The 13,998-nt window shown below is 42.5% G+C and overlaps 1 protein-coding gene across 1 annotated transcript; it reads left to right on the top strand.

Moving 5' to 3' along the window:
- The first annotated feature begins 1,642 nt into the window (after window positions 1–1,642).
- Window positions 1,643–13,441, top strand: RCN1 (reticulocalbin 1). Its single transcript, XM_086613246.1, has 6 exons — window positions 1,643–1,860; window positions 6,697–6,890; window positions 8,486–8,664; window positions 9,210–9,270; window positions 12,190–12,389; window positions 13,334–13,441. Exons 1-6 carry the CDS (start codon window positions 1,643–1,645, stop codon window positions 13,439–13,441), a joined length of 960 nt encoding a protein of 319 aa, XP_086469372.1.
- Window positions 13,442–13,998: the final 557 nt, after the last annotated feature.

Consider the following 13,998-nt stretch of genomic DNA (forward strand, 5'->3'; position numbering starts at 1 on the left):
ACAGCACCGAAGCACTTGCTCAGCTGAGGACGTACAAGCAGACCAAGAGGACAGCCTGTCCAGGCCTAAAGCAGGGCAGCTCGCATGACTGAAGTGAAAAGGGTTCATTACTGTCTTGCTCTGTCTAGACTTAAGTAACAAACCAACATATTTGACTGTTTAAATGTTTGAAATCTGCTACTGTCGCCGATGGTTCTGAGGCAAAAACACCAGCAGCCCTGCGTAGCTCTCCTTTGTGCTTTGCACGAGTCACAAAAGGCAGAAAATGGCAAATGTGGAGGTCTCTGACATCACCCGTTTGCTGTCGTTACAGCCAAACCCTGTGCGAAGAACGGTTCAGCTACGCTTGAGGTCCAGGTCAAAAGGGTGTCTGCCTGGGTAACAACAGTGAAAGGGAGGCCGTGGTCTGGTTCAGCATCTTGCACGTCAGCATTAGTGGTACAGCCAAAAGCCACATCGTAAATGTGGTTTTATACATACACCTTGTGGACTGGGCTGACAAATGAGACATCGCAATTTGATCCCGGTAGTACTCTCAGGTCCAAAGTAACAATGGACTGACAAGCTCCAGCGGTGATGCTTATCTGCGCGGCTTGGTCACACAATTTAAAATAGGAGCCCTTAGCGACAGGGTCATTAACACAAAACGTGTTGCACACAACGACAATCCTCCCTAGCAGTGAATTAAGGATATAACATAGGAAAAGGAAATGTATTAGGTGCAAATTTCAGTTACCTCTGTCTAGAAACTTTTACAATATTAAGCAAAATAAATTGTAATTCAAGGAAAAAAACAAAACAAAACAAAACAAAACCTTTTTCTATGCTAAATGATTTGGGCTTTCTGTCTCCTTCAATTTTCAGAATGCTGAGTTTGTTTCCCTTATGGTGATAGTGACCCTGTAATCATAAATATCCTTTATCAGAATGCTAACAGACTTTTCTTTTCCCTACATTTTTTTGGGTATCAGCTTGCTGTTACACTCAAGAGAGCCACAACGGTTGGTTGTTTTTTTGTTTGTTTGTTTGTTTTTTCCCCTTACGTGTAGATGTATTATTACGTCCCTCGAAGAGGTAAAAAAAAATAAAAATCTTACTTTTGTCCTTCCCTTACCAATTTAGGATGACAGCAGAAACCATCAACCTGATACTCCGGATGAACAAACTACACAGAAGAGCAGAGGTACAGAAATGACCCGCTAGTTTGTGCTGACGTGGTTTTCCAGCAGTATAGAACTTAGCACGTTATGACAAAGGAGTGGAAGGGGACCCTAAGTTCCCCACTTCGATCGGCCGCGCGGGGCTCTCCCGGCTCCCTTGGCAAACCGCTCGGAGCGCCGCGGCCGTCAGGCGGCCGGGCAGCTCCCGCCGCTCTGCAGACGTGGCGCCGGGCCGGGCCGCGCCGCGATCCCGGCGACCGCTGCCCAATCCCGTCCGCCCCCCCGCCGCTCCCCCCGACCGGCCGGGGGAGGAGCGGGGCCGGCGGGGCGGGGCGGGGCGGGGGCGATGCGCGGGGCCAGGCTGGGTGGGCGCCGGGCAGCGGAGGGCTGCTAGCCGCCGCCTCGGAGGGGCTGTCGGTGCGCGGCGCCCGCGGGGCAGGGGCGGCGGGGCGCGGGGCACCGGGGGCGGCGGGGCGCGGGGCATGGGGGGCGGCGCGGCGGGGTGGCGCCTGGCGTTGGCGCTGCTGGTGCTGCCGGCCGGCCTGGGAAAGCCGACGGCGCGGCAGGAGCGGGCGCGGCCCGCTGCCGCGCAGCACGACGACCGGCCGGGCTTCCAGTACGACCACGAGGCGTTCTTGGGCAAGGAGGAGGCGCGGAGCTTCGACCAGCTCAGCCCGGACGAGAGCCGGGAGAGGCTCGGGTAAGCGGCGCGGGCGGCGGCCGCCGCGTCCGGTCGCGACAGCGCGGCGGCCTGAGCAAACGTGGCAGGGGGAGGGCGGGGCGGGGGCGGCCCGGATGGGCGCGGGGAAGGGGCTGCAGCCGCCCGGGAGGCGGTGCGGGGCGGCCTTCTGTGTGTCCGACGGGGCGGCGGGGCTTGGCCGAAGAAGGGGAGAGCGGCTGGAGGGCGTTGGGCGCTGCCTGCCCCGCTCCATCATCCCGGCTGGCCCCTTCCCACTTTGAGGGGCTCGTGGAGTACCCTGTACCTCTGTGCAGCCAGTCGTACCTCTTCAGTTAGACTTCTTTTGCACCCCACTGATTCTGCAAACGAGCAACCAACAGTGCATCACTTCTGCATTTTTCTCTCCTGCCTTTTGTGGTCCTACAGCAGTAAACCTCGTGGAGGAAGCTGCTGTGTGTGGTGCTCTGCCCGGTGCGGGACAGACCTCACCTGCTGCTACAGCTTCTTACCTCTGCGTCACTTGCCTGGACCATATTAGCTTGAATCAAGTTTAAACTTCTTCACAGTTCCATTTACAAGTCCACCTGAAGTCACCTTCCCGCAGCTTTTCCACGTGGGACATCTTTGCCCACCGTCTTACAGTGCTGCTCTTGCTTCTGTGCTGCTTTTTACACCAAGAACAGAGTCCATGCAACAGTTGCCTGATGTTACTGCTTTCCCTCCTTCACACCTACACGGAGTCAGATTATGAATTAGAACTAAGTTTAACAGTAGTTAAAGGAAGAGCCTTTTATTATTTACTAATGAGAAAATAGTTTAAAACGTCTGCATGTTCTCAGTAAGATTAGCTTTGCCTTTACTCTGCTTCCATAGGGAGTGGTACTTACTGTAGGTCTGTCTAGTTCCATCGTAAGCTGTTAGTGCAGGATCACATATCTCACAGACTGACCTCTTGATCCTTCGGGAAGCTGTCCCTGCTGTCTACCTGTATCTCAGTGAGTAAACCGAAAAAGCGGTTATCAAAAATGACCAACTTCATCCACATTGTTTCCAGAAGGAGCAAAAGAAACCATGTTCTCAGCATACATTATCTATGACTTAGATTCTCATAAAGTGTATCACTAAAATGGACATGCCTTGTTAAAATTGGTCAACGCTTACACAAGTACAGATATTTTACTTGGGGATATGAATTAACAATAGAGTTGTTTTTAAACAGTTTTTACGAACACCAATGCAGCAAGGGAGGAAGCATAACTTTTAGTGGTCTCACTGTGTGCACCCTGGAGAAGTGACAGAGGCGTGTTCAATACAGCCATGGTCAATAACCTTTTAAACAGAGGTGACTAAAAGTGTCCCTCTGAGGACTAGCGCCCACACTGTGGGTGAGCATCGTGCAGCAGAACATCAGAGATGTGGTTCCTGGGGGTCCTGTGGGACAGTTTCATAACTTTCAGCATTTCCTAACCTTGTAATTTCAGGTATCGTACTGGGAGATAGAGGAAAGAGAGGATTTTAAAAACGTTTCACTCCTTTTTATTGTGGTTTAATAATCAGATATACTGAGAAAAATTTGTTACGGGCAATGTCTGCAGTGAGGGTTACACATAGTGTCACTTCTCAGCGAGTGGGTTTTAGAAAGAAAACATTTAATGAAAAGCTACTTTTCAGTGTTTTCTGGGAGATAACAGGAACACATAGTGGGCTGCTCTTTGTAAGTCATTTTACTTTGCTTAGGAAGGGTCATTGGTCGTCCTAGTGACCAATACTGGATTGGAATCTCAGAACTAGACAGCAGTAATGCAAAGCTACTCTCACCTTCCCCCAGCAAACAAAAAAGAACTACCTGATATACAGAAACAGCCCTGCGAACTCAACTGCCTGCAGCCTTGGTGGAGGAGCAGCTGCACAGTGTGATCTTGGTTTGACATCGTGGCACATACCGGCCTGTAATTGTATCATGACCTGACAGTGCCCCTGCCCTTATGGCAGATTCCAGGTGCATCCCTTCTCCCTGTCCTCCCACACCAGGTCGCTTGAAAAGGGAAGAATCACACATGGCCTGCCCATGCGCAGTACCACAACTCACCTGGCTTTGGAGAAGCATGACATAATCCTGGTGCAGTGTCTGAGGACTGCATTAAGGGCCTGGAGATGGGCTAGGAAGGATGGGAGTGGGGCTGCAGTCCTCTGAACCTTCTCCCTGCCACTTGTGATGGGCCCGTCATTTTCAGAGAACATAGGAGATGGTTACAGATCCTCACAATATCAACATTTCTGTTCTTTATACAGGCTGAGGCCAGAGTTTGTCAACATAGTTGTACTCACGTCAGGTGCAGAGGGGAAGCCTTCCTCTTTCAGCCACTTTGTAGCAATTATTTCCTTGCCCCAACTCTATTTTATCACCAGATGCCTTTGCAGACTGGCAGCTTAAATCTCTGTAGTAGCAGGTTGTACCTGTTGCATGTGCCCTCGAGCTTCTTTATTGTGAGATGCGAAACTAATACTGACTGTAATCCCACTTAAGTTAAAAGGAGAAAGTAAGCTTTCAGGTAATACACACTTGTGCGTGTAAACTCCTGCGTATGAGCTGGCATTTTGTGTCTGTTGACATGTTCCTTGAATTTTTGCTATGTTCAGGAATTAACTATTTAAAATAAAGACACTAAGGCTTTTCAGACTGCCCAATGTACATTAGCTCCGCTACAAAACTTAGAATGATCCTGAACCATTTTACAGGTAATTAACAGTATAGAAAGTGAGGTCCACAGTCCATACGATAGCTTCTTACCCATACCTTTGGGAGCCTATAGGCAAGACTTTCTTTGTCCCCATCTTCAACTGGGAAGCAGAGTGAAATAGTGCACATGGATGCAATGGACCTATAAAAACAAGAGTACAGGTGAAAAGGAAGAGGCATGAAACATTTTCTGGTAAGCAGTCCTGACTTCTTTCATTTTAAAAATACCAAAGAGCTACTAGTAGAATCATTTATTATACTGAATACATTTAATAATGGAAAGAAAACAGCTAAACCAATTACATTCATTGTGGGGCAAGTGCATTGACAAATATAGTCCATTGTACAGTGAAAGCGACCCTTGGCAGTCAGTTCCCCATGAGATTTATACAAAAAATAAAAGGTTTTCCAGTCAGTTAATTCATACTTTACTACTTCGGAAAGCAAATTCAGCAGCCCCTTTTTTCCTCTGTAGCTCAGAAATAGCATGTTTATAAATTTAGTCTGATACCATCAGACTCACACAAGACTGCTGGAAATTCAGCATAAGCTGCTGCTGTTCCTTGACTCTACTTACCCCTTTCATAACTAAGGCTCGGGAAAAGGCAGTGGTTCACTAGTTGAACAGTTCCAGTTGGCCATGATCAACTTGTGGAGAACCAAGTTGTTGAATTGCAAGAAATATTTAAAAGTGCAGAACTTTTCCCTGTGTCCTTTGGCTGCCTGGAGGTTTAGAGAGCTTACCTGTTGAATCTCAAGTCAGGGTTTGGACAACTCGACTCCTTCTCTCACCCCTCCTTACAAATGACATACAACTAGTCCATAGCCATGGTGATGGAGCCTCTGGGGAATGGTCATTCATATTATCTGGAGTTGGCTACGAGGCGGTCACTGAACTGGGAGCAGTGTGACTAGACAGTTTGTTCCTGTACCTCATGAGCAGTGACACAAGGGTTAAAACAGCTGATGGGCCTGAAGCCAGTCCAGATGCAGAGGTGACCCAGTTCCAAGAGCAGGGTACGTGGTTTCCCACAGGCCAGTGCCCAGAGTATAATAACGCTATGACAAGCTTATCTACAAGTTGTGAGATGGAAGCTGCATTCTTATTTTAGATAAAGGTTTTTATCATCTGGTCTACCACTAGCTGGACCACTACCACTGGACAAAAGCCAGTTTTACAAGCTCAAACCCAAACTGTTGGCTTTTAGCAATCACAGGCATGCCTTGAGAGATTTATTGCAGGGAACCCAAATGGTAGAGGAAGGCATTGCCTCTTTTTTTTTTTTCTTTTAACATAGTTTTTCAGGTCAGTTTTCTCTGCAGCAGTGTGTAGAGCTTTTTAAAGATTTAAATTTTCCTGGGAATACACTAGTACCTTTCACCCCTGCTGATTTCAACAGGACTTAAGGCTAGCAGCTTTACACAAGACAGCAGCTTATATCTCAACGGCCAGCAGTGACTGGAGACCTGCTGCAGAGTAGCTATTGCTTTAGCGAGTAACGGGCATTCCTGGCAACACAAGCAGTATTGCTTCTCGTTGGGAAAGAAAGAAAAGAAATAGAAGTGGAGGAACAGGAATGGAAGGAAAGACTGTACATGGTGTACATGCCCAACGTTACGCAGTCATATAACTCTGTCCACCCTAGTGTCAATCTGCTGGAAAGGCACAGGAAGAACTGCAGGTATCCACAAAATCCGAGCATTTTGCCTTGATTGCCTCTGGCAAGGTGGTGTACAAGCTTTCTCCCAACGTGAAGTTAGAGTCTCCCTACTCTGAGCCCAGCATGGCCACTCCCTATTGACAGTGAAGAACAGGTCCCCCTAAGTTAGAAGATACAACCTAAGAAGCCCTGGTATTATCTGCGGTATTTATTCACTGATTTTGATCGTGCAAGTTCTATTTCAATTATTCATAGCAATACTGAATAATGAATAGAGATACATCCCTTAAGATAATCTGCAAAATGCAAGAAAGCCTTAGCCAGTAGGTCAGCTTTATAAATTTTAGGCACCGTGTTTTTACGGAAAATCAGGGCCAGATGAAGATTACTAAAATTGGACTGACATGTAGTTTGTTTTTCTGTCAACTCTTTAAGGATGCTGGTCTCTTTTTACAGGAAAATTGTGAATAGGATAGATGACAACAAAGATGGCTATGTCACAACAGAGGAATTGAAAAATTGGATTAAACGGGTACAGAAACGCTATATCTATGAGAATGTGGCTAAAGTTTGGAAAGACTATGATCTAAACAAGGACGATAAAATTGCCTGGGAAGAATATAAACAAGCCACATACGGTTATTATCTAGGTAAGATAACATTTTCAGATTATATGATCAAAGACTATTGAGATTGCAAGGCATGATTTCATGCCTTACAGTCAACAGGAGCTTGGTGTCACGTTTAGGGCTCTTGAAAATCACATTAAATTTTATAGATGCTCAGAGGTCAAAAGCACTTTTTCGTTGTTTATTGCAACCGTTTCCACATGGGTCACCAGAACACAGAAGGTTTTGTAGAGGGATTGTTAAATGTACTGACAAAACTGAAGTCTCCCCCAGTTAGAAATGTATGGGGTTTTTTAACATTAAAAATAGTACTTTAATTAGAAAATAATATATTACGTAATTTAACCAATATTTGTTAATTCAGTGTCTCAACTCTTAAGATTCTAGATACTAAAAATTTAGGCTGAGCCTAAGCTATAGCAAAGTTACTGATTAAAATAGTTCTTGCAGAATAACATGCTTTAGACTGATCAACTGCAAATGAAAATCCTTAACAAATCAGGCAAAAGAAACATGTATTAAAAATATACCTGAATCTTTCTTTCCCCCCACATACGTTCCTTTGCTTTTTATAAGTTAATGAAGGGAAAGAAGGAGAAGAGATCACTTAGGCTAAAAGGCAATGCTGACAGAACAACAAATTGGTAATAATTGACCGTTTTTACTGGAAATGAGAAGGCAGTATCCACTTACCATGGATGCAGTTTCTGGAGCAAGCTTCCAGTAGCAGTAATAATTCCAAAGTCTACCTTAGATTAAAATGGAGCTTATTACATTTGTGGAAGGAAGTACATGACACGCCATCCCTGCAGCAGTATCCCTGGGAGCCCTTCTCTGTCCTTCGTCTTTGCTCTCTCTAATCCCCAAGATTTGGAGACAGCTACTACATTGTGGTCTTGCGCTAACGCACACTTGAAGTTCCCATCTGTGATTCCTGGCCTGGTCTTTTTCGACTGCGTTTGTCTCCCAACATACAAATTACAAAATTGTTATGAGTGTTTTTCATGTTCAAAGTCGGTTTAGTGATCCTATTTTAAAAATTATATGAAATGCCATTCGTTTTATGCCACTGAACACCCTGAAAAAATGTCATTGTTTTAAACTGAAAATAATTGTTAGGTTCCCTGTAGCAGAGGCGTAATAGTTAGATAATTTCAGTCAGTCTGCCAGCTTCTGAAACCACTTTCCTTTGGTTTCCTTCTTTTCGAAACTGAAAACTTGTGTAGATCATACTGATTCCTAAGAAGAATAAAAACAACCATGAATGAAATCTACGCCAAATACTGCCTAAGCAGTGCTTGTAAAAGCAGATTTAAAAAAAATAAATCTATGAAGGATTATATACAGTACTGCAAAATCCATCATCCTGGATTCCAACAGAAGGCTTACACTCAGACATTTACCTATACTACACTAAGTCACCTATAAAAATCAAACTACGTGCTTGACCCTGAATTTAAAACTTCACAGGAAAGAGAAGTTCCATTTCAACACTGCAGCTATTCTGGCAGTAAGCCTTTGTATTTCTAGACTCTTAACAACAAATTGGGGTACTTTGTTGTGGTAATATGTTTTAAAAGGAACGTAGTTTTGAGATCATCTTGATTAATTTGCAGAAAATCCAGAAGAATTCCAAGATGCAACCGATCAGCACAGCTTTAAAAAAATGCTGCCCAGAGATGAAAGACGATTCAAAACTGCAGATCTGGATGGAGACTTAGCTGCCACTCGTGAAGAATTCACTGCTTTCCTTCATCCAGAGGAGTTTGAGCACATGAAAAACATTGTTGTCTTAGTAAGCAGAGCAAAACCAATGCTGTCGTTTTTACTTTTATTTTTTTGGATGAGCTTTGAAATGCTTCACTAACCTTTCCATGCAGGGTTTAGAAAGAGACACACACATAGTAGCCAAGTGGTGAACAGAAAGGGATGTCTTTCATGAAATTAACTTGATTTAGAGCTTTCAATGTAGGAAAGACTTCTTAAATGCACTTAGCTCCTAAATGGAGTCAAGAAACAGTCTTGGGGAACAGATTTAACATCAAAATGGAAGGAAGAGATACTGACATTCAGCAGCTAAGTGTTTGGTGCAAGCTTGTATCTGCCCTTAACTTAAAACTTAAGCATGATGTCCAGTTCATTCATGTGCAGGGAATTTTTTCAACATGAAAAGATATTTGTGTATTAATTGTGTAAACAACAGGCACATTGGAATCAGTGAGAGTACGTTTGCCTGTGTACAATGACAGGTCAAGGTCTCAAACATGAAATGATCAAAGAGGCAAGTAGCCAGAATTCTCTGTTCTCTCTTGATTACTTCAATGCAAAACTATTTTCCAGGAAACCTTAGAAGACATAGACAAAAACGAGGATGGTTTTGTGGATCAAGATGAGTACATTGGTAAGTGTTGAGGTTTGCTTCTTACATAATCTCTAGTCCATTTGTCCATCTCCGCTCAAATTTGCAGCAGTATTAGCAACCTAAAGATGAATGTTTCTGTTCTCCAGTTCAACTATTTCAAACCAACCATCCAGTCCAGAAAGTTTAATTTCATTTTAGGCAGATAGCAATGTCACCAGCAAAAGGTTCCTCACACTTTACAGCATAAGATCCTCCTCTTAGTTTCATTTAAGTTGGTTAAGAGGGTCTGGAATGTTATTTTTCATGACAGGAGTACTCTCTGTATGCTTGACCACAGCTTTTTGAAGGCATCGCTTAGAAAGGCAGGAGGATCAGAAAGTGAATTAGTCTCTTCCCAAGTCTGAATGGTACTTGACTATGCAAAATAGCTGGGAAGCACACATTGCAAAAAAGAAAATTCATCTTTTTTCTACTAGTTATTTTGCTAATTTAATTAGTAAGAACCCATACTTCTCTGATGGTTTGTGTAGTGATGCCATTATGTTTCTTCTAGAAATACAGGACGCATTAACAACAAACATAAAAACGTGTAAAAATAGCACTAAGATTTCAGATTCTCCAAGAAGTTGTGAAGCGCGTGAAAGTCAGCTGTGCATTACCTCAGTGTCACAAAGAGAACGAAATGGGAAACGTCAACAGCAGATCGGTCGCAGTTAATTTGCACAAGCTTCAGTCACACCAAGCAGTTGGCTGCTCTCTTAGTGCTTAGATCTATAAAGACAATATGGAAGTGGGACCAGAGATCAGCAGTACATAATACATTTTAGCCTTTTGAATCGTTATGCTGATACCAAAAGCTAACTTCTCCCGCTGTGCTCACTTTGATGGGGTTTAAATCAAGAAAGTAGCACCACGGCAGCATTAGTGCAAACTCGGATGAATCTTTCTGTTTCTAGTGGTGCTATAAAGATCACTTCACATATAATCAGGAACAATATACACACATTAATTAATGGCAGGGGGTTTCTATTCCTTGTAAATTATATTTAGCCTCAGAATGTGAATGCTATTCATTTATGACTGAAATAACAGAGCAGCATAATTTCCACAGTAATTTCAGTTCATCCAGTGACATTACCTACGTATAATTATAAGGTAATTGTCAACATTTGTTACCATGTGAATGCTGTTTTTTCTTGTCTTCTATAGATAGGAACATAGAATGTTCTAGTCACGATCACCCCACATTGGCAAGGATGATAAAAATCAAATTGACAGGACATGTCAGTTGCTTCAAATAAACAATATAATTTGTACTTTTAAAAATGAAAAAAGAAAGTGAATGTGTTGTCTGAAGTTTTCTTCACGAGTTGGGGAAAACTACGCTTAAAATATTTCTGCTTCCCATTTTCAGATTTTTTTTTTTATTTCTGATCAAGCTGGGGTTAAAATACAAAGAGAAAACTGAATCTCTTCTTTGGTAGTTTATAACGAACAAAAGAAAAGTCAAAAATTTGCAGTCTCTAGATCAGGTATTTGATGGAGAAATCTGCTGAAGGTTATGGAACGATCCTTCCCTCCTCCTCCTTTCTTCCTCTCATTTTGTCTTTTACAAAATTTGGTTTAGATTTTACACAAGCAGCAAAGCAGAATATCCCTGGTCGTATTAAGCATAGGGAACTAAATCCTTATTGCACATGAGCAGGTAACAGAATATTTCAGGAAAACTGTGGACAGTTCTCCCAATAAAGAACTTCAGCCTAGTGTACGTGCTCACACTGCAGGCTGGGGAGAGATTATTCCTGGATTTGAGACCAGCATTGATAGTTCCTATAGGTAACAGCCAGCCTCCGGCCCTGAGATCATCCATGTGTGATGCACTTTTCCTCAGCTCATCCCTGAAAACCAAACCTAAAAGGCATAGGAGTAGTATCACAAAGCAGGTTTAATTGTAAGTAGAAAAGTGGAAGGCTTAAGGAATATGCAGTGCTGATGAGTAGGAAACAATTGATTGGCCACGGTGGCCAGAAAAGTAAAGTCAACACACTGCTCAAAATTTGGAAGGCCTATGCTGTAAAAAAAAAGATACAAATCACTTGCTCTTAATAATCACTGCTACTCTCCCAGCTCTGCGCAGATAGCCACTGCCACTGTGTTGGTGCTGCTTAAATACGGCACGGGACAGATGAACAGAGCAGCTCATGTATGTAATCTGTGCATCCTGTGTCACAAATGGTACTCCGTCCCAAGGTACCAATGTAAGACAAGTGCACTGCCTGTGGTTTCTCACATAGAATGCACCACTGATTCATAATGACTTCTCAAGGTCTTTGTAGAAATACCTTCTGCTGGACTGTGCTGCAGCACTGCACGGTTAAAAAAGGACTCCTCTACTAAGATGAATTTCTTTTACACAGACATCTCTAAAAGCAGGACAAAAGCATTCAAGTTCCATTTATCAATTTTTGTTTTTCTAAATTTCCCCTGTGCCTTTTTTTTGCCTTAACCACTCTGCTGGCTGATCTTATCCACAAAGACATTTGCTGGCAGGGACAAGATAAAAGTGCTGAGTTCGTTTCTCCCCATGTGACTGAAATTGTGATTGCTAGTTAACTAAAGATCCTTAAGGAATTTTTTTCATTCTGAAATTCAGTGGATGATGGCCTTTGGACAGGTTCACCTCACATGTTAACCTCACCAGTAATGCACAGTTACACTGTGCACGATACAAGAGCAACGTAAGAATGGACAGAATCACCAGCAGTGAAGAAGTAAGCCTGAAAGAAGATACACCCAGCTGCTCTATTTGCACCCACATTTCATTTTCTGTACAAAGAAATGCTGTGCAAAGAGTGAATTTAGTCTTGGAGTCTCCGAGGAACACTGTGCAAATGTCTTTAGTTTGTGCATAATTTGAAAATGAAGTATGACTCAGTGAGACCTTTATTTCCTCTCCAGCTGATATGTTTGCAAATGAAGAGGGTGGACCAGAGCCTGACTGGGTGATCACAGAGCGTGAACAGTTTTCAGATTTTCGTGACCTCAACAAGGATGGAAAGATGGACAAAGAGGAGATTCAGCATTGGATTCTCCCACAAGACTATGATCATGCACTAGCTGAAGCCAGGCACTTAGTCTATGAATCGGATGTAGACAAGGTACTTAGTATTACAGTATTTTTTAAAAAAAGTTATATAAGGTGATGTGGTTGTTTTTTTTTTCAAATGTATCAGCTAGCAAGAAATTATTCCTAATAACTTTTTTTATTAGTACAATTTAAATGGAGTTTTAGAGGCTATAATTGCTAGTACATTAATGTACCAATGCCAATTTCAGTTGGTAGGGTTAGAATCACAACGTAAAAGTAAAAAAACGTAGTTTATCAGCTCTAGAAGTCCTGTTGGCTTTCCTTAGGTTAGATAAGGTTATTTATCATCTTAAACCTGAAAGTTTTAACACAGTAGAAATATTCTTTTTCCTTTTAAGAGTGGTCATGGTTTTTATATGCTAATTTAGACTTCAAGAGAAAAATTAAAGATACATTACTTAGGAGGTGGCAAAAAAAAAATATTTCTATAATCAAACACACGTCTTCAACAGAAAGGCTAGCTCAATGCATCCACTCCCTCTAACATGGGAGATTAATGGTTCAGTAGATCCCAGATGGTGAGCTTCAGAAATGTAATGTAAGCAGAACTGGAACATGAAAAGTCACAACACTTTTTACACAGAGTGTGTAAATTGCTAACATAAGCAGCCATCCTCAACAAAATACACCAGAGAGTTTTCATTTTTACTGTTACGAAGGTAAAACCAAACCACAGGGCAAAACTGCGTACTAGATACTGCCAAATGGTATATGGGTTGAGTTAATTACAAAGAACTTACCATTAGCAGCTTGACCCAACTGAAGCCAGAGGGACTTCTGTCTTCCAGTAGGGTCCAAATTTCACTCACTATGACAGCTACAATGATTTCTGAACCTGCAATCTGCTGCTTTGAAGAACTGTCTCTTTTCCAGGGCTCTTGTAAGCCTGTGCTGGTGTGTCTTCTACTTAGATTTGAAAATGTTCTTACAGAGGTTTTATTTTCCTCTCACTAGGATCAAAAACTAACAAAAGAGGAGATTCTAGACAACTGGAATATGTTCGTTGGAAGTCAAGCTACTAATTATGGGGAGGACCTCACAAGAAACCATGATGAACTATGATACAGTGTACCAAGCAGTCTGCCACAGACCTTTTCTCCACCTTACTGAAATCACCGTGTCCATCTCTTCTCATGGGGGAAGATGGGCAAGGGACACACTCACAACTGAATGACTTGTATTAATGTATTTTTAACATGCCAGCTTATTACCTCAGCAACTGTGTAGAAGTAGCTTTTTACTCTTTTTACCTGGTTAAATACAATATCTAATTACTACAGTTTTATTTTGGAAAAAATAAAAAGGTAACTTTTCTTAATAGATTAGAACCTGATCTGGAAAAGGCACTTGTAAAACAGAATTGCAAGGATCTTTAATAGTGAAATATTTTCTTCAAATACCCATTTCTACTGTAGTGTAATGCGCTAGGATTAGAAGGAAACCTGATGTTTAAGCAGACTAAGTTATTTAGCCATCTTTTTTTAATAGTATATAACAATTTAGAGTTTGTTATGCTTTGACCCTCCTATACAGAGAAAAAGTTTGACACAAGATCCACAACCTTTTTCTCCACACTGTTTTTCTCTCCCAGTTTGGGCCAGAGGTGCTGAAGAAGCTAT

Source organism: Tauraco erythrolophus, chromosome 6, assembly GCF_009769465.1.
Source record: "Tauraco erythrolophus isolate bTauEry1 chromosome 6, bTauEry1.pri, whole genome shotgun sequence".
In the NCBI taxonomy this organism is placed as follows: domain Eukaryota; kingdom Metazoa; phylum Chordata; class Aves; order Musophagiformes; family Musophagidae; genus Tauraco; species Tauraco erythrolophus.